This window comes from Polyodon spathula, chromosome 13 (assembly GCF_017654505.1).
Source record: "Polyodon spathula isolate WHYD16114869_AA chromosome 13, ASM1765450v1, whole genome shotgun sequence".
Classification (NCBI taxonomy): domain Eukaryota; kingdom Metazoa; phylum Chordata; class Actinopteri; order Acipenseriformes; family Polyodontidae; genus Polyodon; species Polyodon spathula.
This window is the reverse complement of record NC_054546.1, coordinates 12,271,784-12,294,061: the sequence shown is the minus strand read 5'-3', so window position 1 is coordinate 12,294,061 and position 22,278 is coordinate 12,271,784. Positions and strand designations below refer to the sequence as shown.

At 35.6% G+C, this 22,278-nt stretch overlaps 2 protein-coding genes across 5 annotated transcripts in view; both read left to right on the top strand.

Annotated features, from left to right (window-relative positions):
- Positions 1–15,464, top strand: part of LOC121325569 (myoferlin-like) — a 61,457-nt gene extending 45,993 nt beyond the window's left edge. For 2 of the 4 annotated variants that reach the window (XM_041268263.1, XM_041268262.1), the window contains 15 exons: positions 3,000–3,098; positions 4,231–4,359; positions 5,996–6,151; positions 6,425–6,516; positions 6,735–6,905; positions 7,109–7,257; positions 7,650–7,789; positions 8,402–8,490; positions 8,881–8,976; positions 9,355–9,496; positions 10,174–10,273; positions 10,391–10,584; positions 12,027–12,136; positions 13,258–13,405; positions 13,745–15,464. In XM_041268263.1, coding sequence (XP_041124197.1) covers positions 3,000–3,098; positions 4,231–4,359; positions 5,996–6,151; positions 6,425–6,516; positions 6,735–6,905; positions 7,109–7,257; positions 7,650–7,789; positions 8,402–8,490; positions 8,881–8,976; positions 9,355–9,496; positions 10,174–10,273; positions 10,391–10,584; positions 12,027–12,136; positions 13,258–13,405; positions 13,745–13,777 — 1,848 coding nt within the window. In that variant the 3' untranslated portion in view covers positions 13,778–15,464. Of the gene's footprint in view, positions 1–542; positions 600–2,761; positions 2,774–2,999; positions 3,099–4,230; positions 4,360–5,995; positions 6,152–6,424; positions 6,517–6,734; positions 6,906–7,108; positions 7,258–7,649; positions 7,790–8,401; positions 8,491–8,880; positions 8,977–9,354; positions 9,497–10,173; positions 10,274–10,390; positions 10,585–12,026; positions 12,137–13,257; positions 13,406–13,744 lie in introns of all 4 variants that reach the window. The other 2 variants (XM_041268260.1, XM_041268261.1) reach the window with 2 other exon arrangements.
- A 2,451-nt stretch (positions 15,465–17,915) lies between these two features.
- LOC121325718 (poly(ADP-ribose) glycohydrolase-like) overlaps positions 17,916–22,278 on the top strand; it is a 59,105-nt gene continuing 54,742 nt past the window's right edge. Inside the window, exons 1-4 of the mRNA XM_041268609.1 lie at positions 17,916–18,347; positions 18,464–18,648; positions 19,305–19,365; positions 19,795–20,643. Coding sequence (XP_041124543.1) covers positions 18,226–18,347; positions 18,464–18,648; positions 19,305–19,365; positions 19,795–20,643 — 1,217 coding nt within the window. The 5' untranslated portion in view covers positions 17,916–18,225. The remainder of the gene's footprint in view (positions 18,348–18,463; positions 18,649–19,304; positions 19,366–19,794; positions 20,644–22,278) is intronic.

Here is a 22,278-nt window from a genome sequence, read left to right as displayed (position 1 = left end):
CTGTGACTTGGCAGTTTTTTTATGGATTAATATAAACAGTTTGCATGTTAAACCATACAAAATTTTGAACGTAATACTGTAGTTGTATTCGGAAAACTTATTTAAGACTTGTTTTGTTAAGGACTTAGTAAAGTTTGCGAATGGGGACCTGTATGTCAATGAAAATGTGAGAAATTAATTATTGTTGGGGGTTACTGATGGACTTTCAGTTGAAGTTTGAATCAGACCATGAGGTTTCACTGATAACGGATAGGTAAGTTATAGTATACATGTTGCCGTGCCACAATTTGTTTGTGATTAAACATTTTTATTTTATGTGAAATTTGTAAAGCTACATTTCATTTTATAGAAGTTGTCTGTTTTGTTGTTCACAAAAATGCACCTGTCTACAACACTTGTTACTGTTTTCCGTGGGTATCTGTTGTATTTCCATTAATATATAGTAAATTAGAATATAAAAGGCATTTTCAATTTCATTGTAGCTTTTTTAAATGTATTTTTTATAAACAATATTCCCTCACATATAATATTCTGAATTGCAGTTTGTGTACAGTATGTCGACAGCTGTCAACAAAATGGCCACCACAACAATACGCCTTGTATGTATGACTTGGAGTAAACTAGGCAGTTACCCAGCCTCGCTTTAGGTGCTTCTGTGGCCAAGCTTTTATTTTTCTTTTGATTGTTTTCTTCTTTAGGGAGATTTTGGTTTGAAAGATGCTGTGACAGTAAGTATGATGTTCAATGTCTAGTACATTTTTATGCTCCATTTATTACATTGTGTGGCTCTCTAAAAACAGAGGTGCTTCATAATGATATGTTGGGCCTGGTCTACAAAGCCTAAGCACAAACATCTGTACCACTTTTTTTTTAGAAATAGAAATATAATATTGTAGAATATAAAATGCTTTTATTCAAAACTGCATCAAATCGGAATACTGATGTTCGGTCCAAGGATGTTTCTTACACATTTGAAACCAGCTATTGTAACAGAGCTGCATACTTTGCAAGTGTGCAAATGTGTAGTAAATCTGGACCTCTTTAACCCAAAAAGGATATATTGAAAACAGGCCCTGGGGGCGCTATTCACAAAACTTAAACTCATTAGTTAATATTAAACTAAACTAAAGGTTTGTAAGTTTGAATAATAGGGCTCTGTATCCGAAATTAATAATTTCCAAGCAATAGTAAAAAAAAATGTTATTAGACATTATGGACTTCATACTATTAAAATGTTAATTGAGTCATTATCTGTCTCTCCAAAATCTCCCTCTCTACAGCTATATCTGAAAACAAATAGTTAACAGTACAGTATTTACTCTACCACAGGTATTGTCAATAGATATTGTTATTCTAAGATTAAGTGTAAATTAAAGGGTACTTTTTAAGAGAAATGCAATTTGGGTGTTAGGTAAGGTAATTGGTCAACTTTAGTAATAGAGAAAACATATATGGGTGTTTTGCTGTTGGAGGATTTGTTTTATACTGTTGTTTTGAAAAGAAAAGGCAACCATTCAATATTAAGCCTTTTGGAAAACATGCCTCTTACCGTCTTTGTGATTTTCTAACTTGCCTTTGTAAAACAGTGTGTATTTACCAAACTGTTTTTTTCATTTATGGGGGTCCTCAATTTAAAAGGTGTTTATCAACAAGGTAGTCTGTAGAATTCAAAAGTTTTTCTGAAAAAATAATGGTCAAACTTGATATTGTACTCATTGTGAGCTGGTTAATGAGGGAGCCTATTTTGCATAGCTGGACAGCTTTGACAAGGTGCAGGACCCTGTAACAGAAATTTTAGTCCACAGTAAATTATTCATTTGCCGACTCAGTGCTTGTCCATTTCCATCACCACTAAGAGCTCAGCAATGGTATTCATGCAAAAAAAACAAAACAAAATGAAAACATATTCCTCACAGCAAAACAAAAAGCTATTGATATCATCTTTTAACACATCCGCCTTGTACTAAATCAAACATGTATTCTATTGAGTTTGATAATTCACAAACTTAAATTACATACCTCCTTAATGGAAACCACTGTAATATAGCCTAGAATGGGCTAGGGTTTGGTTTTTCATGACATAGTTTTATCTTTTTTTTGTCAGAAACAAAGCATAAAATGAGATTTATAAAACCGGTTATGTAATAGTTTTATTGCAGTATATATTGCAAAATGTAAAAGACATCGTACAGAACATGGATGCCATGTATGTAGTAAGATGCAGCATTAATATGTTCTGTGTCTGCTGGTTACACTAGAACAATTTACCATTCATAAGATTTTATTTAAGATATATACTGCATATTGTAAAGTTATTAATGAAAATACAACTGGTCTGTAAAAACCCCAAATTAAATGGCACCCAGTTCTATGGTCTCGTCTGCATTTAATTTAGAAGGTATGTAATAAATGGAATATACAACTGCATTAAATAACAAGTACTAAAGATACAGCTTAGAATTTTGCACTCGAGGTTTTCTCAGTTGAGTATATTACTGTTAACACCAACTGGCCCCCAGTTGCTGTCCATAACAAGCATCTGTATTGCTGGCACTTATATTTTATGCAGTTAGTAACTGACAAATAATGTAATAAATCATTAACCATCTTTTGCACAGATTTCTAATTCCTCATTGGAGCTCTGCTAAAACTGCAGTGCAGAGATTTTTTTTTTTTTTATGGTATAATTTTGCAGGTCATTAATGTTAATGTTTTGTGTTTTCTTTCCACTTGGAATTGATAAATGCTTCCTTGTCACCAGCAAGCAGAAAGGGTAAGCTTTCCTCGTTATATAACACAGAATAACACAGAATAAGGATATTGCATAATTGTAGCACCTGCTAAGGGATTTGCCAAGTTCACTTATTAATTGCAATACTAGTTCAATGCCACAAGTCTCTAAGATTGAGCTTGCCTGCTCCCAATCTAATGTTAAGCCAGTTTTTGTTTTGTAAAAAAAAAATGCTTGTTTTAAAAAGCTGTTGTGATGTTTGTTTCAGGAAAAGGAAACCGTTGATTGGTGGAGTAAGTTTTACTCCTCTCTTGGGGAACATGAGAAGTGTGGGCCATACCTCCAGAAAGGCTATGACACTTTGAAGGTAAGGATTTTGGATTAACTTTATGCATTACCATGATTTATAAATGATGAATTGGTATCATTTACCCAGGGGGGTGGGGGGTGGGGGCTACGTTAGCACACAAGCACTGATCTGGCTGGTTTATACTAGTGTGATACCATTGCATGTCAAAATGTTGATACTTGATACCCATATACCATTAGAACATAATAAAGCTTACAAACTTTAAATTCACACTTTTCACTGTATATCCGAGCATTTTGTTGGCAATTTTTTATAGCTTCCCCACATTATCTAGATGAAGACATTTGAGTCAACATAAACTCCTAGGTCTTTTTTCATAGATTCCTTCTTCAATTTCAAAATCTCCCATATGGTATTTATAATGTACATTTGTATTGCCTGCATGCAGTACCTTACGCTTTTCTCTATTAAATGTTATTTGCCATGTGTCTGCCCAGTTATGAATCTTGTCTAGATTATTTTGAATGACCGTCGCTGCTGCAACAGTGTTTGCCACTCCTGTTTTTGTGTCCTCTGCAAATTTAACAAGTTTGCTTACTGTACCAGAATCCAGGTTATTATTGTAGATTAGGAATAGCAACGGACTGAATACTGATCCCTGTGGTACTCCACTGGTTACATCGCTCATTTTGAGGTTTCTCCTCTAATCGGTACTTTCTGTTTTCTAAATGTGCATGCATTTTCTTATTTACCCTAATTGTAGCTGTGCTTGTGCTGCCATTCAGTATAGAACATATGCATTGCCATAAAATAAGTGTCTTTTATAGACGTAACATGTTGGCTTTTCATTGCCGGCAACGCACTGCTCTGTGCTAGATGGTACTGACACTACCATCAAGACACTTTGGCTGAGATAGAATGCATTCCACAGGTCTGTGATAGGCAACTAGAACTGATCCTCCTGAACTCCGTCAAAATAACTTAACACAGACTTATCAAAACAATGAAAATCACCTTATTTGTGGAAAGGGTCATTCAGAATGATAGCACACATCATAAAAAAAGTTAGGGGGCCAGTAAAAAGAAAAGAGAACTTCATTTGATTTTTTGATTTATTTATTTGCCCATGGAGCAATGTGCTAATACTACTACTTTCCTAATCAGATTTAAACAAACATTCCTTTTCCAGATCTTTCATACTGAGTTAGAGAACGTTCCAGAATATAAGGGGTTAACAGACTTCTGTGACACCTTCAAGCTGTACAGGGGAAAATCAGGGGAAGATGATGAAGATCCTTCAGTAGTGGGAGAGTTTAAGGTAAGGGTATTTTTATTTTATTTTTTCTAAGTAGCGCAATCACTTACTAAATTGTGATCAGCAGAAATGGATTATGTCGCATGGGCACAAGTCACGTAATGTTTTTGTCTAATTTATTTCAGTGCTAGCCACTGGGATGCAAACAATCTGTTTAACCCCAAACATGGATCATTTTGCATCTGACACTTGTTTTTCTCACAGTAACTTTGCCATTACTGAGGATAAGCTGCTTTTAGGGTAACATCTAGTGGTATCTTTCTGTCAATTAAAATACACGACCACATGAAATTGTATAAAGTAAATCTGGGGTGTTTTAAAAAATTGCTAAATAGTTTCTATCACATATGGGTATTATTATGGATATGTTCTGATACCCAAATCAAGTGTTGCATTCTTCAAAGCATTAGCACGTTGATAAGTCTTCTGGAGAAACCAGACGCATGTCACTCCTTTAGAATTGTGTATATATAAAGGGAGAAGCAGTTATCCAACTGTCAACTACTGGGCTGTTTTTGTAGTTATTGAGAGTATAAAGAATCTAAGGTTATAGATATACCGACTCTTACATTTTTACATATATCCCCTTTACAATTTTATATTCGAATATAATTTTATACAGAAGCAGTGGTGGAGGAATAGTCAATGCAGCTGGGAGTACTGCACAGGGGCCCACGCACTCAGAGAGCCCTAGAGGTGTCCGAGTTTGGAGGGGGAAAAAAAAAAGAACTGTGATGATATCCATCATTTATATTTGCAGATGTTACCTTCATATCATTGTAGCAACCAGTACCAGTAATTTGTTTTTATTCTCCCTTGCGTTATCAGGTACGGCTATTCTCCTAATTTCTTTCAAAAAAGTGGTTAAATTAATATTAGCTTCCTTTTTTCTCCTCTTGTAACTGTCTTTGCATGGAGGCTGGTATCGGGCACTATTTTATGTTTTGTTGGAGTCTCTCTTTTGAACTCTGTGACCACTTGTACTTTGACCTAGTGGTCTCTCAATATTACAAAACAGTTTCATACTGTCTTCATGGAAGGTTTGGGGGTACTGGTCAGCAGTCTTTTGCAGTTGTTATGTGTGCACGATTAATTCTGTAGTTTAGGTGGAAGCTGTTAACGGGTGCTACTGGGCACCAAAATGATACAAAAACAAATTAACACGGGGGGGGGGGATTTCCAGTGGGAGAAAATTGCTGTGAATTTCTGCAGAATCCTGGAGGGACTGGTGATTAAACTTGTTACTTGTGATTTTAAAAAGAGTGTAGTATTGGAAGTAAAGACGCATGCAAAACGCAAGTCAAGTATGGGAGTAGAAAAGCTTCTTATTGCATGTAGTCGTCTGCTGTTTCCTACATTCTCTGAGAATAAAATATTGTTAAATATTGAACACTTGACTCGGCATGTTTTATGTTTATAAACGTGTTGCATATAGGCTGGGGCCCGCAATACGGTCCTGCACGAGGGCTCATCTTTCTTTTCCTCCTCCACTGTATGGAATAATGTGTCCGCCTGTATGGTTTGCAGCACTTGCATTTGCACAGGCTGTGTGGTGGCTGTAGGTAATTGAACAACTCCTTGTGCCTTGTTTTGAAGAAAACCAAAAGCAGCTGATATGAATTGCTTTCTTGCTGTTCAGGGTTTGTTCAAGATCTATCCCTTGTCCGATGACCCTAGTGTCCCCGCGCCCCCTCGTCAGTTCAGGGAGTTGCCTGACAGCGCACCCCAAGAGTGCATCGTCAGAATTTACATCATTAGAGCCATAGACCTGCAGCCCAAAGACAACAATGGCTTGGTGAGCAGGTCCAATCATTCTGTGTTTTTACTGGCATGATTGCTAGGTAATTCTAGTTTTAACATCAAAGCACTATGCAGGTAATCTCTAGGCAGTTTTACAATAAGCAACATAAATATTTTCAGAGTAGTTGTATTTCTGTTTGTGTGTTTAATGCTATATAATATACAGCCAGTGGTAATGTTAAGTACATATAGGACTGAGAGATTCAGTTGGAATGGTCCTGTCCTGTCTTTGTTTTCTGCATAATCTGTTGTGTTCTGCCTTTTACAGTGTGATCCGTATATAAAAATTGCTTTGGGTAAGAAAGTTGTGGAAGACAGAGATCACTATATCCCTAACACCGTGAACCCAGTGTTTGGAAGGTAATACAGATTATTATATATTTTTTAAATATAGCATACATGTTGTACATGCCCCAACATAATGGTGTATTACAGTAGTAAGGCTTAAGTTTTTCAAAAGCAATTGGTATCTAAATGGCAAACCCAAAGAGGTGTAGTAACATAGAGCAGCTCTTCCTGTCTATGAAAAGGAGCAACTAACATGTATGTATGTATATATAATGTTTTTTTTTTCGTAGAATGTTTGAACTTACCTGCTTCATCCCTCAAGAGAAAGACCTGAAGATTTCGGTTTATGACTATGACCTGTTGAGCCGTGATGAGAAAGTAGGGGAGACGGTTATTGACCTGGAAAATCGTTTGCTTTCTCACTTTGGTTCATATTGCGGAATACCACAGACCTACTGCACGTAAGTACTTTCGCCACTTTTCATGGGGCACTTTCCTGGTAGTGGTTAGTTGGAAAATAGAGTAGTGATAATGTCAATCAAGTCTTTGTCATAGCTGAGGTACAGAATAGATGCATATTTTAAATACCTAATGCCATTCAAAAAGTTAATGTCTACGTGTGTGTAAGCTCAGAGACTAACCTATTGCTATTTCCTCTTAACAGCTCAGGAGTCAATCAGTGGCGTGATCAAATGAAACCATCTCAGATACTGCAAAATCTCTCCAGACTGAGAGGAATCCCTCCACCGGTTATCGCAGAGAATGGCAAAACACTGTCCCATGCAGGGCGTGAATATACAATGGATGAATTTGGTGTGTAGTTTTTTGTCTAGTGTAATTTAAGCAGCCCCTGTATATTGAAGTGTTATGACTGGCTAAGTGTACATAAAGTGCTTCATAATTACAATATGCCTTTCCATTGATACTAATGGTGACTTTTTTTTTTCGTCATTTAAACTAATAAAAGCACCAACTGAAAAGTTTGCTTGACATGGTTTCTTGTAATCTAAGTGTTTTTTTGAAGTTGTTCATGTTACAATACTACCCTCTTATTTCAACTGATCAGGAGCTGATGTCGCTCTTTCTAAATGGCAAATTAAACGCTGTAATTGTATCCTTGTGGTCTAATTAAGAAATAATTTAAAATAAATTATACACAACCTTTCATTGCTCCATCCCTAAAATATGCTTTGTTTCATACAAAGAGACCAGCAAAAAAATCCACCAACACCTGGGCCCACCAAATGAGCGCCTGGCTCTGCATGTCTTGAGAACACAGGGGCTGGTTCCTGAGCATGTGGAGTCCAGGACACTCTACAGCTCTTTTCAGCCCACACTCTCACAGGTAAGGGGATTCATCCTGGGAATGAACCCACGTAATGGCACACTGGTATAGAGACATGGCGATAACAACTGAGCCCTTGTGCGAGTTTGTTTTCCTTCTGCTTCACACCTGCCATGACGACAAATCGCATGGTTTTTCATGATGTGTCTTGGCTACGCCATCAATGTGAACATTTTGCATAAATCGTAAGAGTACTTTCAGTAATTTTAAGGTACTGTAGGGTAAAGTATTACTTTTTAAAACAGAGTAGGAGTATATAGAGCCTTCCTTCTGTCAGGTGAGCTGAGTGTAGATAAGAGCATTCTTCATACTCAGTGTTTTTTATTTTATTTTTATTCCTCTATTAAAATATCCTCATCGAAGTAAAAATTTTGATCATAGTTCACTTTCATCTTAAAATATTTTGAATTTTCTGAATGTCAGTGTTTTGTAAGCAGTGTTGGTTGTCGATTGCTTAGCTACAGAGTGTATTTGTGGTGAAGTATGTCAGAATTTCTTACAGAGATGCAGCCATATAAGCAGTATAATATCATTTTACCAGCCTCTGGTTAAAACCAATGTGTGTGTGTGTGTGTGTGTGTGTGTGTTTTTTTTTTTTTTTTTTTGTATTAGGGAATTCTTCAAATGTGGGTTGACGTGTTCCCAAAGAGCCTTGGTCTCCCTGGACCTCCATTCGACATCACACCTCGCAAACCTAAAAAGTAAGCATTATTATTATTATTATTATTATTATTATTATTATTATTACAATGATAGTATAAGGGGGAACTTTTTCACCTAGAGAACAATAGTCCATGAAATAACCCTTTTATGGCAGTATCACTGCCTAATGCTGCTACTGTATCTCCAGAGACCATTTGAGGTACTGCATTCATATTTGCAGGGTCATATAAACACTGCGTGGATTTGATACAGAGCTGTTTTCCATCTTTGATTGAACTAGACAGATGTCCTGCAAAAATATTATTGGCATGTATGACAGGATTACAAGTATGTTGCCTAAGTGGTGTATTTTTAATAACCAATACTAAACTATCATCTATGATGTTAAAACTGTCTGTTTCTGTGATATATGTAATTTTTTTTCACAGGTTTTTTCTGCGTGTTATAATTTGGAACACAGCAGAGGTCATTCTGGATGAAACCAGCATCACAGGAGAAGAAATGAGTGACATCTATGTTAAAGGGTAAAGGAAGACACGAGATGGCTTAAAGGATGGTTTCTAATTACACTCAGTCTGACCACCTGCACTATATAATAATCAAATATATCAATGTTTGTTTGTCATTACTGTATCAGAGTAAAATATGGTATGCTTATGTACAGATCCATGTATTAGAGAGACTGGCTAGTGGAATCTCTGGACTACAACCATTTCACAAGTAACATATTCGTAATAGAGTAGTACTCCAAAAGTGCCCATTTAGAACAGGAGGAGTTGATGGCATGAGTGTAAACCCATCACCTGTGGTATTTTATTATTATTATTAGTATTATTATTATTATTCCGTCCTCAGTGTTGTACCCTGTCAGTGAATTAAACTCTTATTTGTTTTACCCTCAGGTGGATGCCAGGCATGGAAGAAAATAAGCAGAAGACAGATGTCCACTTCAGGTCACTTGATGGGGATGGGAATTTCAACTGGAGGTTTGTGTTCCCATTCGAATACCTGCCAGCCGAACAACTGTGCCTGGTTTCCAGAAAGGTGAGTTAGTGCAGGGTTGGGTTTTCTAAAACTTTTAACTGTCTGTTCTTTTCAATATAATTTACAGTCTACAGTAAAATATTTGAAAACCTGTTGCTTTAACTAATTTGAATAATTACACTATGTAACACAATTTTTGTTCCTGGGTAGTAAGTGTTATTTCCTAATTGCTTATGCCTCAAAAGTATAGAAAATGGCTATTACTCCCCACAAACTTTGCTTTTGTGACCAGGACAGTGATATTTCAAAATATCACTATTTCCAATGGGAAAGTGGGCAAATGTGTGTCCTTTCGTTCACATAAAGTCAGAAAAAAACAACATATGAGTCCAAATTAACATGCATTTATACTAAAGTAATACAAAGATGACTACAAAAGATTTAGAAGTGAGTAGTTTTTTGAGATTTACAATTATACTGTAAATACATATAAAAAATATAAAAAATTGTTAGTGTTACTATTCACATTATGAAGTGTGAACATGCTGTAACTTGCGTGGCTTTGATTCTTGACCTAGAATATTACATTTTTTCTTATGTTTTGTAAGATTCAGAATCATCAGTTTATAGCTGCACTCAATTGCAACATGTTATACACAAGTTTAAACAAAACAATGAGAAGCCATGTGCCTAATTTGAAAATGTTAAGGAAGGTGTGTGTTTCTTTTTTTTTACAGGAACATTTCTGGAGCCTTGACAAAAGTGAATTCCGGACACCTGCAAAGCTGATTATTCAAATTTGGGACAATGATAAATTCTCTTTGGATGATTACTTAGGTACGTAATACTGCATTAGTCATTTTACATTTGGGATGAGTTTTGAATTTGTCTTTGCTAAGGTTTGTCATTTGACAAGCTATAAATGAGTTGTGTTTCACACTCTCTTACCAACAGGTACACTTGAACTGGATTTGAACAAACTAACACCTCCTGCCAAAACCCCACAGAAGTGCCACTTGGAAATGATCACTGACATCAAGGGGCCTGCCTCAAACAAATCTCCCCAGGATACCTCTCTCTTCACACAAAAATCAGTGAGGGGCTGGTGGCCGTGTATGTCAGAGGTGGATGGAAAACGAACCCTAACTGTAAGTGCAAGGGTTCCAGATTTTGTTCTGTTGCATCTTTTTAAAAACAGGTTTGATTTGCTTTGTTATTTTTATTCACATACAAATCAGCAAACAACGAGGAAGAAAAAAAAAACTGACCAAGCCTTGCAATCCACAATGCAACATAGCTGTTCCCGGTTCAAGTTTTTATGTAGCTTTTTATGTTTTGAAGTTGTTGCTGTTTTCTTTTTTTTTCTGGCTTGCAATCTTGCTACATCACCATTCAGCAAAGAATGACAGAAATAGGGAACATGGTTTTCCAGATTCTGTTGTCTCAACCTGCAGCCACTCTCAAATCACTGCCTCATGGTCCCGTTCTGTACACTCCACTCAAAGGCATAACTTACAGTACTTAAGTTTGCCAGTGTGATCTGGAAATTAACATGTTTGAGTCACGTTTTCATATATTTTTCACTTTTTCAGATGGTACTACAGGTAGCACTCGGATACCCGTTACCCAGATACACATCAGTCATGTTTTACCGCCCTTTTTATTAAGAATAAAATCTATTATATATAAAAAATGTATGTAACAAATTAATGCATTTGCCCGTCTCACCTGTTTTCTGATACAAAGCCCAACTTTTCCGTGTTACAATTCATCTGAATATCCATTACAGCCCGTGTTACTTTTTAAAATGTATTTTTTAATTCTCTCTAATGCTAAATTTAGTCTGTCTTATATTGTGCAGTTACAAAGCGCTTCCCCTAGTTTCACCTGACGAAAATGCAGCGAAAGCAAACAAGACAAGCTAGGATAATGTAACAATTGATCATTAATCAGTTTTAGATACTGTGATGTATTTTATTCTATTTTCTTTAAATCTGTGATCTTTTGTGCATTTTGTGAACTGTGACATTAGGGCCATATCGAGCACTGTGTTCTGCAATTTTGAATACTGACTGGGATACTGTTAATTCTGGAAAGCTTTTTTTTTTTTTTTTTTTTTTTTTTTAAATCTTTTGGTTCTGCTAAATTGCATTGCCTTTTAAATTTTACACAGTTCTCTGCATGGATAACGTTTAGATTTCATTTTGAGGTTAGGTCGTTAATGGGAGATTTTACATACCACTACAATGCGTATGGCTTTGTACGTACGTATGTACTGTATTACAATTAACGTGTTGTCTCTCTCATTTTGCAAGTGATGTTCTGAATTAAACTACTGCTTCTGTTGAAAATATAGTACTGCACCATCAAAACCAATAAAGTACATTTAAATGGAAGCATACTTATTTTACAACAGTGGAATTGACATATGGCAAAATGGTGTTCTTTCATAAAAAACAATTTAAAACCGGTTTGGTTGATTAACTGTTTTGTTCTTTTTACTTGTTACCAGCATTTCTGTTTTATTGTAATTTTATCTAGGCAGAAGTTTATACTTTGAACTCTCAGTATGATTTGCTGTCATTCCCAGGGTAAAGTTGAAATGACCCTGGAGATTGTCACTGAGAAAGAGGCTGAGGAAAGGCCTGCTGGGAAGGGTAGAGATGACCCCAACATGAATCCAAAGCTGGATCCTCCGAAGTAAGATTTATACCATTTCAAAGAGCTTGGGTATAGCTGTCATTTCTTAATACAAGGAAATAAAATAAACGTTTGTATAGTTAGTGTGTAACACATATCGAAATTACTAGTATAAGTAGAACTTATTTGTGTTTTAAATGTTTATTTAACTGGACAAAATACAGAGATTTTATATAATGTACACATACACTGTTGTACAAAAGTCTTAGACGTGTTACATTTTTCTACTCTAATGCATTATGAGCATCAACAATTTACTCAAAGCTTCCACTAGTGTTTTCTACTATTATAACAACCTTGACTTGCATAAAGAAGGAAACAACATTGGGTGAAATAGCTTCCATTACTTCAGCAAGTACAGAGAAACGTCATCTGTAGTTGACAAACCCAGGATTGGAAGACCCAAAAAGCAGTCTAACAAGGATGATTAATACTTGAAGATAATATCCTTAAGGAATAGAAAGAAGACAAGTGTTGAATTGACAACAGAACAGTCCAAAGCACCTTTGGCCATTGTTCCATAGTCAAATTTCTGTGTTTATTGTGCATATTTTAGCCTTTTGGTCTTGTTCCCCTTTCTTAAACTGAAACGCATCCTTCAAGTCCTGATTTCAAGAGTGACCTTTGTACTGTTGATTTTGATGGACAATGGTACCTGTGCCTTCTGCCAGTTCTGTTGTCGATGCTCATAATGTATCAGAGTAGAAAAATTCAACACATCTAAGACTCGAATGTTTGGAAAATAAATATTGTTATAACATATATTAAACAGCTGAATTTGGTGAATTGCTTTCCTTAAGAATAGAATCATTTGGAATAGTGTGTCTCTACACATTTTAAATAAAATCTATTGAAACAATACCCAATTTTAACAAGAATATGATTTTATTTTTATAATTTAGTTTCGTCAAGCAGTTATCTTAATAGAGAATATTATATATTTATATATATATATCTATATAATATATATATATATATCGATATCTATATGTTATATGTATCTTATATATTATATATTACACATAGTATATATATATATATATATTATATATTCCTATATATATAAATATAGATATGTCTTTTAAAATGTCCTTTTTTAATTATTTTTTTCTTCAATACAGCCGACCAGAAACGTCCTTTTTGTGGTTCACTAATCCGTGCAAGACGATGAAGTTCATTGTGTGGCGCAGATTTAAATGGGTCTTCATTGGCATTATCATTTTAATACTTGTGCTGCTTTTCCTGGGAATACTGTTCTATTCATTACCGGTAGGTGTTTGTGGTGTGTGTTTTTTTTTTTTTTTTTTTACTTTTTTTTACATGTAAAACTGAATACACAATGAAAATGTTATTTAATTTGACAGTACTAAGTTTGTATGCTTTCGGTTAGTTCAACACTGAATTATTTGTCAGTGTTTTCTTCCTTTTTTTTTCCCTCCAGATATACAGCTGTAGCCAGCTGCTATGATTTAAAAAGAGCCTCAAGCTTATCATGTTTTACATATAGCAGCTGAAAATGTTATTTAAAAACACAAACACATAATTTGCTTATTTTTTTATATTTAATACATGTTTATATCTAATCTCCCTTTTCTTCTCCTTTTTAAGAACTACATTTCAATGAAAATTGTGAAACCCTAAATCCTAAGAAAAGGAAAGAGTGAAACTCTTCGACAGAATGAATGACATGTGCTGCTCTCCTGAGCCTGAACCTCTGTGGACACTAGAATTGTTTTTGGTTTGGTTGTGTTTTTTTTTTTTTTTTTTTTCTTCAGGCAGTAGCTAAAGCAATCAAAACCCTTATTCTTTTAGTTTTGCAACAGATTCTGAGTTTAGAGACAGTACTAAATTGGGAGTAAGAGAATACATTGAGATATATTTACTTCTATTCTTATGGTAAATGGGTTTGTACGTTTAAACTGAATTATTATTGGGTTGGCTTTTTATTCCTAACAGGGCAATTGGAATAAGCAATGTCAGTGACCCCTAAATCAAGTAAGCCTTCTACTGTATGTGGTGAGGAGAGTGTAAAGTGTAGCTAGCTCTGTTGGTTTTGCACTTTTAAAAGAAAACTACTAATTTAGCTTTTCATTTTTGTGACAACCACACAATTTCTGCTACATATACCTGTATATTTGGTGTTTTGCATAGTCCATTAATGTCTGACATTTTCTGTATTGGCACCGTGTAAAAAGAGTGAAAAACCAACAATGGCAGAAAAATACCTGTAGAGATTTCCGAGGACCAAATGTTTAGTGTAATCTTAAACAAGTGACTTTAAGGTGAAAAACACTAACATCTGGTTTCACAGATCCCATTTGGTGCTACTTTGGGCTACCTTACCTATCATAAAATTAGGTGGTCCAGGATTAGTGCTATCATAGCCTGTGCAACCAGTCATATAAATAATTGATGCACCCACCTTTTTTTATTTGCTTTCACATTTTAAATATTTGACTGCACTGCATTTTGTAGCAGAACCTTCCCTAATAATGTCAACCTACTGTGTGTTATAATGAAAGGCAATTGCATTTTCCACATTAACTACTGCGTGTCGGCTCAAAGCTAACCTCTACTGGCAGGTGGTGTATGAGGAATGCTGACGTTACTCAAAAGCAACAGAATTAAGATTCTCGTTTAGTAGCATAAATGCTCATAAAGGTTCATACTGGAACACAGAGTATATTTTTTAATAAAGCATTACTGTTTAACATGAACATCACCACACAGTGCTAAGATGGATTGAGTACCATGTATTTTCTAAGAGTTTAAAAGATTCACACATACAGCTTGTGGGGTGTGTGTAAATATAAAAAATCACCAAATGTAAGAAACCACTACATATCTACACTGTACTACATCTTTACACTGAATGTTATATCCAGAAAGCACCACAGAGACGTTTACAATTAATTCCTGATGCGTTTAAGTTCACACATGATTGTTTTTATCACACATGGGAGGTTGCACTGTGTTATATTGTACTACCCACATGCCAAGATTCTGACAATTAAATACAGGATGGGGGCGAACTGATAGATTTACTTATCACAGTGTTCTGAAACAAAAGGAAAGTAAGTCATTTCTGGCATTCCTTCCTGCCAGTGATTTTTCTCCAATGGCAAAACACCGAAGGACAATTGAAGCCCAATATTTAAAAATGAAATGTTGAATGTATTTCCTACATTGATTTAAAATGCTTAACTGCTGTGTTTGCCTGCTCTGGGGGCCTCTCAATTGCAATGCCCAATATAGCTGCCAGGATACTGAATGTTTCAATTGCTGAAAGTTTTCAAATTAGATTTCTTTTTTTTTTTTTTTTTAAATATTGCTGCTGATATATATATATATATATATATATATATATATATATATATATATATATATATATATATATATATATAATGTCGTTTTTGTCTTTTTTGTAATTCTGACAATGAAGGTTTTAGGTAGAGTATATGAATTGTATCTGAACGAGCCACAGAAATGTGGATCAAGTAATATTTTAGGGGTCGATTTGGGATTATCTGCAGTTGGTTTATTTAGATTGTTTTACAACACTGGGGACTGTCCCGGGGTTGCATCTAGCAGCTCTCTATGGTTTATCCTGGATTGAAATCCAGATGGATTCCCTGGTACTGTGAAATTCTCATAAAATCCAGCTGTGAATTTATCCCGGAGGGGTATAGATTGATCATACGAACCCCAATGTTCTTAGATGTGTGCTTATATGTGTGCTTTTTTTTTTTTTTAATCCATGCATCTTTATAAAAAATAATTTAAAAAAAAATGTAAAGAAACATGCTTTTTGAAAACTATTAATAAAGGTCAAAAATACTGTTTTTAATTCTTGTGTTAGTTGGATAGTTTTATATGCTGTATAACTACATTTTTTCAGATTGTGCCAGGAGATCCAAGGTTGAGTTGATGGAATTTTTTTAAATAAGTCATTATTCCTACTGTCAATTTCATTTATCTTTTTTTCTTACTATTGGCTCCTGTGTGATGCAACACCCCCACCTATCTAACATACTTATACATTATACATTATACTTATGGGCATGACAGCTTCTGTCTTATACAAACACATTAAATGGGCATGGTGTTTTAAACACCCTGTACAAAAGTTTGTTTTCACTATTAGACATAAAGCGAACAATGGCAGGCAAATGTAAATGCATACTTTTAGGATGTGTATTTCCAAAACAAATTGAATAGCAGCAAAATATGCTAACTTTACCACACCTTACCCTGTAAATCATTGGTTGGGTAATAATAGGGCTACAGGGGACCACTGTGACAGTTTGGAACTGTTCAGGATCAGATGTGAACTGTCCCACACACTCCTGGTGAAGCTGCAGCCATGTGGTCACCCTCAATTAATCACATGATTTCTACGATATATCACTCTAGCCCTTTTTAAATGTAAGATAATCCTAAATACAGCTTGGGCTAGGGAACACTAACAATGACACTGCCTTAAACCTGTCCAGAGCCACAATGAGCATCCAGTAAAGGCAATTTCCCCAGAAAGAGAACAAAGAGAAACAGGTGTATTGTACATTGATGCCCTGTCAGAATCTGGTACAGTAGCCGCAGACGGTAGCTTTACAAGGCATAATGACAGGGCTGACCTACTTCATTTTTTTAAAATGATTTATTTGAAAATTATTAGGAACCAAGTTCATATTGAGCTTTTCTCTCCCTTCTTTTAGGGTTACTGTCACTGTAGAAAAAATGCAGTGCATTTAAAAATGTTGATTTTCTATATATGTGAAGAGGGACTGACAGTCAATTGTGGCACCATCTATTTTGATGCAACATGGTGTTGGTTCATCATCTATAACTTTGCCGACCACTTTTTAGACCTCTGTTGCACGTGGCCCCTGTGATGAACTCGGTGGAAACTGAGCAAGTAAACCACACAAGCTTTAAAGTAATTGTAGCTAACAGTTCCATAACATTTCTCCACCATGCTCATTACCCATTACTAGGTCTCAAATGTGCAGTTTTGAAAGACACATTTATTTTCATTTTAAGACAAACATAATATCTGGTGAGGCACAAAGTAAAAAAGTGCTGCTTTTCTTTGAATAACCAATCAGATTGACTAATGGTTTCAGCCAGTAACATGCTTCGACCCAGAAGACATGTCAAAGTGCAAGTGGGAACTGGGAGCAGTCTTCAACTTGTACTACATATCAAGAAAAAAAAGATGTACTTGAATTGCTAAACGGTTAATATGGAATTATTTTGGTACCTACAATTTTACACCATCATCTATATCTTGTAGGCTTCTGTTCGATGCATTGATTCCACCTGTAAGCTTAGAGATCAGCCCTAAAATCTTGTTCAGCATTGCTGGAATCAGCTAGCTTTCTAGTTTGGACAAGTGTACCCCTCCCTTTTCCTGGATACTGTGCACAGATACTCTTGCATCTTCTGTTTGAAGCACAGATGTTAAAGCCATATAATAGGTCAGGTTTGCCATTTGTCGTCTTTTAACTTGAAAACAATAACACGCTAGCCAGTGGTTGAACTTCAGAAGCGGTTTTTTGTTTTGCAGAGGCAATTCCACAAAACATACCAAAATCGTAAAATAAACCCAAACCCAACAAAATATTAGAAAACCGCTGCTTAGAAACAGTTTTTAAACATAACTTTTGTCACGAGTCGTATTCATTTTCGACTTCCCTATGCAGCAGGACTCAGCGGTGCAATCTAACCCCGCCCTAGCTACAGACTTTACGATTTTTTTTTGCTGCCTGCCGTAAAACAGCTTGTCCAAAACTGACGGAAAAGGCTTTTATGAAAAAGCATATCTTTCGACTTGGATTCTGTCGTAGGAAAAAATAAACATATAGGTATTGCAAAAAAATATATGCTACAACGTTACATTTATAACATCCGTGCGGTGTAAGTTTAGAGGATTGTCCTTTGTTAAGGGTATTTTTTAGATGCTGCTCAATAAGTATTTTCAAGTGTGTTTTCAAATTGACACTGAACTTAAGTTATACCATTTAGTGGCAGTTAATTTGGGATAAAACGAAACGTCAGACGTCACGACAGTCACATCTACAGTTTTGCGTATGGCTAGAAAAATACTAGTCGGTTGTGTACAGAAATGGAGAAATGCTCCCGATTGCCTTTGTTTTAAATCTCACAGGACGTCATATCAAAAGGACGTTACGCTTCTAACGAAATTCCTGTTGTAAGTGCATATATATAGCTTTTCAGATATGTTTCTTGTTACTGAAAACCTTATGATTTATATACATAAATGCATCCATGTGTAATAAATAATGCTATGCGTTCTTATTGTTTAAGCATGACTGCAATGTCTGATTGTGAACAACCAAGAAAGAGACCGAGGTTGGAAATTAACACCAGCAACGTTTTTACTACAAGCAATACAACAACATCAGGATCCCAGCTGCTGTCAAAAACAAGGGTGGAACAGCAAGAGATTGGCTTGGACAGCACAGTCTCTTGCATTCCTAATTCAACCGACGGTCTGTTTCTCTTGTGATCTGAGTTTTTGTTTATTAACACATTAAACACATTAAACTAAACACATGCTTCTATTTAAACTTTTTGTTCTTATATTTATTATTCAATTATAAATTGTTAGTTTAGTGATCCTAAAAGACAAAGGATTACACACTGGAAACAAACCGCTTGCCCTTGTAGCACTATGAGTGCACCTGAATTCTGAGCTGAACACCCCACCTCTATATAGTCAAGCAGAAGTTGAAAACTGCTGAATTGTTTGTTGGTTATGCCACCTAGGGACACACGAATTTCATCGGAGATGCATTTAAACTGGGCCTCAGTTTTCTGGTAATGTTAAGATTACAGGAATAGATCACATCTAATAAAAGCCACCTTCTCTTTGTCATGCAAACTACAAAGCAAGTGTTTACTAATAAGAAACCAGAACTTAAGACATATATTCACCAAGCACACATACAGTACCACATTGGAACCCTTCATCACAGGTGAAAAATTTGGTCCAGTGTCCCTGTAGACATTTTCTGCAGGCTGTACTGTGAAGACATATATGTAAAGGCGTCCGACTGTGATTATTATACTATATATAATTATATATATATATATATATAAAACAGATGCTTTTACAATGCTTACACTATTTTCATTTGTTTTGCAGATAACAAATTGAAAACTGATGCTTGTAGCAGTAGGGAGGAACTGAAAATCAACGCTACAATGTAATATATCTGTCTCCGTTTGCCCTTTATGTTTTTGCTTGTGTGGTTTTATCCAGCTGTAAGAATGATACTTCAATTATAGATACATTCCAGTTTGATTTCTGTTGATTTAGACAGCATGATGCTTCATTTTTATATAACAAAAATGTATGGAATTTTGTTTCAAATTTGATTTCACATTGATGTGAAAACTTTTTTACTGAAATGTTACATGCTTTCATTTTTTAAACTTAGAAGCAATGTTAATTAATATTGTTTTGTAAATGTGTTTTATATCTGAGGAACGATTCATATTTGCTGTCTCATAAAGGGTGAATATTCCAATCAAGTATAGTATCGATAGTAACTAAACAAGCTTACAAATTTTGATTGATATATACAATATCATCTGATAGTTTGGATTACATTCTTTGTTTTCTTTCTCTCTAGAAATATGACCTCTAAAGAATCAGAAGTTGGTGATTCTACAAAAAACACTCTTATGTTGGGTACTTCTTTTGGGAAGGAAAACTTTCAGCAGAGAGATCCAATCAGAGAAAATAATTTGGGCCTGTCTAAAAACGAAGATCTTGAAAGAAAAGGCGTAGACAGATCAGTAGAGTTAGAGTCTGTGGACTTTTCATCAAGCACCAAAGTGGAGGTGTCTGGTACAAAGGCACATGGATTGGATAGTTCAAACCACAGAGCAAAAGCTGACAATTTGACTTGTGAAAAAAGACCTAAGAACCCATGCATTCTTGACACATGGCTATTCAAACCAACAAAAGTGTGTCCAGTAGAGGTGACAGGAGGTAACCTGAATATAGATTCAACTTCAGGCCAGGGAGGTCAAGCTGTTAGTAAGAGTCTCCAAATAGATGAGGAAGATGTGGAAATGATGAGTCCGGAGAGCCTGCCTGGCAACCATGTGCTGTGTGAAGATAGCCTGAGTCAGGCTGAAAAACAAGGCAGCCACCATAGAGCTGCTGAAAAATCCCCAGCTGTTGGAGATGATATCTCCAGCAAGCAGACCTCTAACCCCAAGCTTGTGGCCACCACCAAAGCGGATGCCGTAGAAGAACCCACTGTGACCAAAGATGATTCCATATTGGCTAAGGGGAAAGGGGAAAGCAGAGAAGATGGAAAGACAGCAGCAGTGAACTCTAATAAGCCTGAGAAGACGGGAGTAAGTCCACCTGGTCCTTCCACATCCTCGGGTGCTGCAAAGTCTTCTGGAAAAAGGGAATCAAAAATTACTGAATTTTTCCATGAAAAGCAAGCTGAAAACCCACCTACCAGGTAGGTTCTGTTTTTTCATGCTGTAGATTCCATTACAAAAAACGTATCTGTCATTCGAATGTGGCTGGTTCAGTTTTGTCTTTCAATTGTCAGACATAGCTGGGCTTCGGGCTTTGCTATTGCTATTTCGATAGACTTAGAAATACTATTTTCTATCTTACAGTTTTTCAGTCAATAAAAGAAAAAACTCCATGAACCTTATTACACCATTACACATCAGGGCTGTTCAGTCTGAGGCTCCTGTGTGCAGTAATGTTAAAGGGATGTCCTTCCCATTTCTAAGCAAGTTAATATCAGTTCAGTTCCTTGAATTTGCACGAGGGTGGACACGTCTTATTCATTTGTATTGACTCATTCTACTTGGAAGTTCAGTGATCAAGGCCGAAGGGGAGTAACTCAGAGTCAGATGTCTGGCAGAATAAATACTCTGATACATTAAAATACTACGGTAAAGAATGAATAGAGAATATCTGTGACTGGAGTCATTTTCTTTTTTTTTGTTGCATTATTTCTATGTGATGTGCATTATTTGAAGCAGATTTTTGCTCTCTTAAAGTAGCCACTCTGAGAAATCAGCAAACATGTTCTCTGAAATATAATACCCTGCCAGTAAACAGAAAAAAAAGCTTGGCCTACTCACTGTAACTTTGACTGTCCATGATCCTGATTGGTTTATTCTCTCCCAGGGTTTTGTTTTTGCATGTTTGTCCTGTTTTTCATGAAATTGAAAGCGAAACTAAAAGAGACTTTAAATCAGAATGAAGATAAGAGCAATATGAAGGTGTGTGTGTGTGTGTGTCCTATGAACCGTTTACATGTTGCATTTAAATAAGTGTCTTTGGATTAAACCAGGAAGGAGGAAGTGTGTTTGCAGTTCAGAATGGGTTCCAAAGTCCAGAAAAATGTTGCTCAGAATGAAAAAGTTCCACAGGGAAACAATATGCAGCTGGAATACTTGTTTTATACTGTTTTTGTTATTGGGATTGTTTTTGTGACGATGAAGGTCTGTAATCAACGTTTTTTTTTTTTTTTTTTTTTTAATATGATGATGTTCATAGTTTCTTTTTTGTATGCGCTTGGGGTGTGACTAGTGTGTTGCAGAAACTATATATAGGAATATTCTAGATTTGTCTTAAATGTGTCTTGTTATAAATGATGGGAACAGAATGGTTGTAATTTTGCTGCATATTTTAAGTAACTGTCTAGACCAGAAGGCAACAGTACAGAGTTTGTTTTTAAACCAGGCTCTTATTATAGAAATATTTCCCAGACACAGTGTGTTGTTTAGTAGAAAGAACAGAACATTGCAAAGCCAGCTTAAACTAGTGCAAAACAAACAGATAACATTATTAACATTAACATTGTTGAAGCAAACAAATCTTATAAGGTGGGTCAGTTGGTACCTGAATAGGTAATTGGTAAAATATGAACAGGCAATTCAGCTGAACACATAGATTGCATGAGAGAGAGTTATTTTTTACATAACATTTGGTTAATTTGTGAACCCTGGTGTTCTGGTTGACATATTGCTACAGTACCACATTTTAAAAAATAATTGTGCTTTCAGTACAGTACAGCACAGCCAATCTTGCATTTATCTATCTGACAGGTTTAAACAGAGCCCAGTTCACAGCT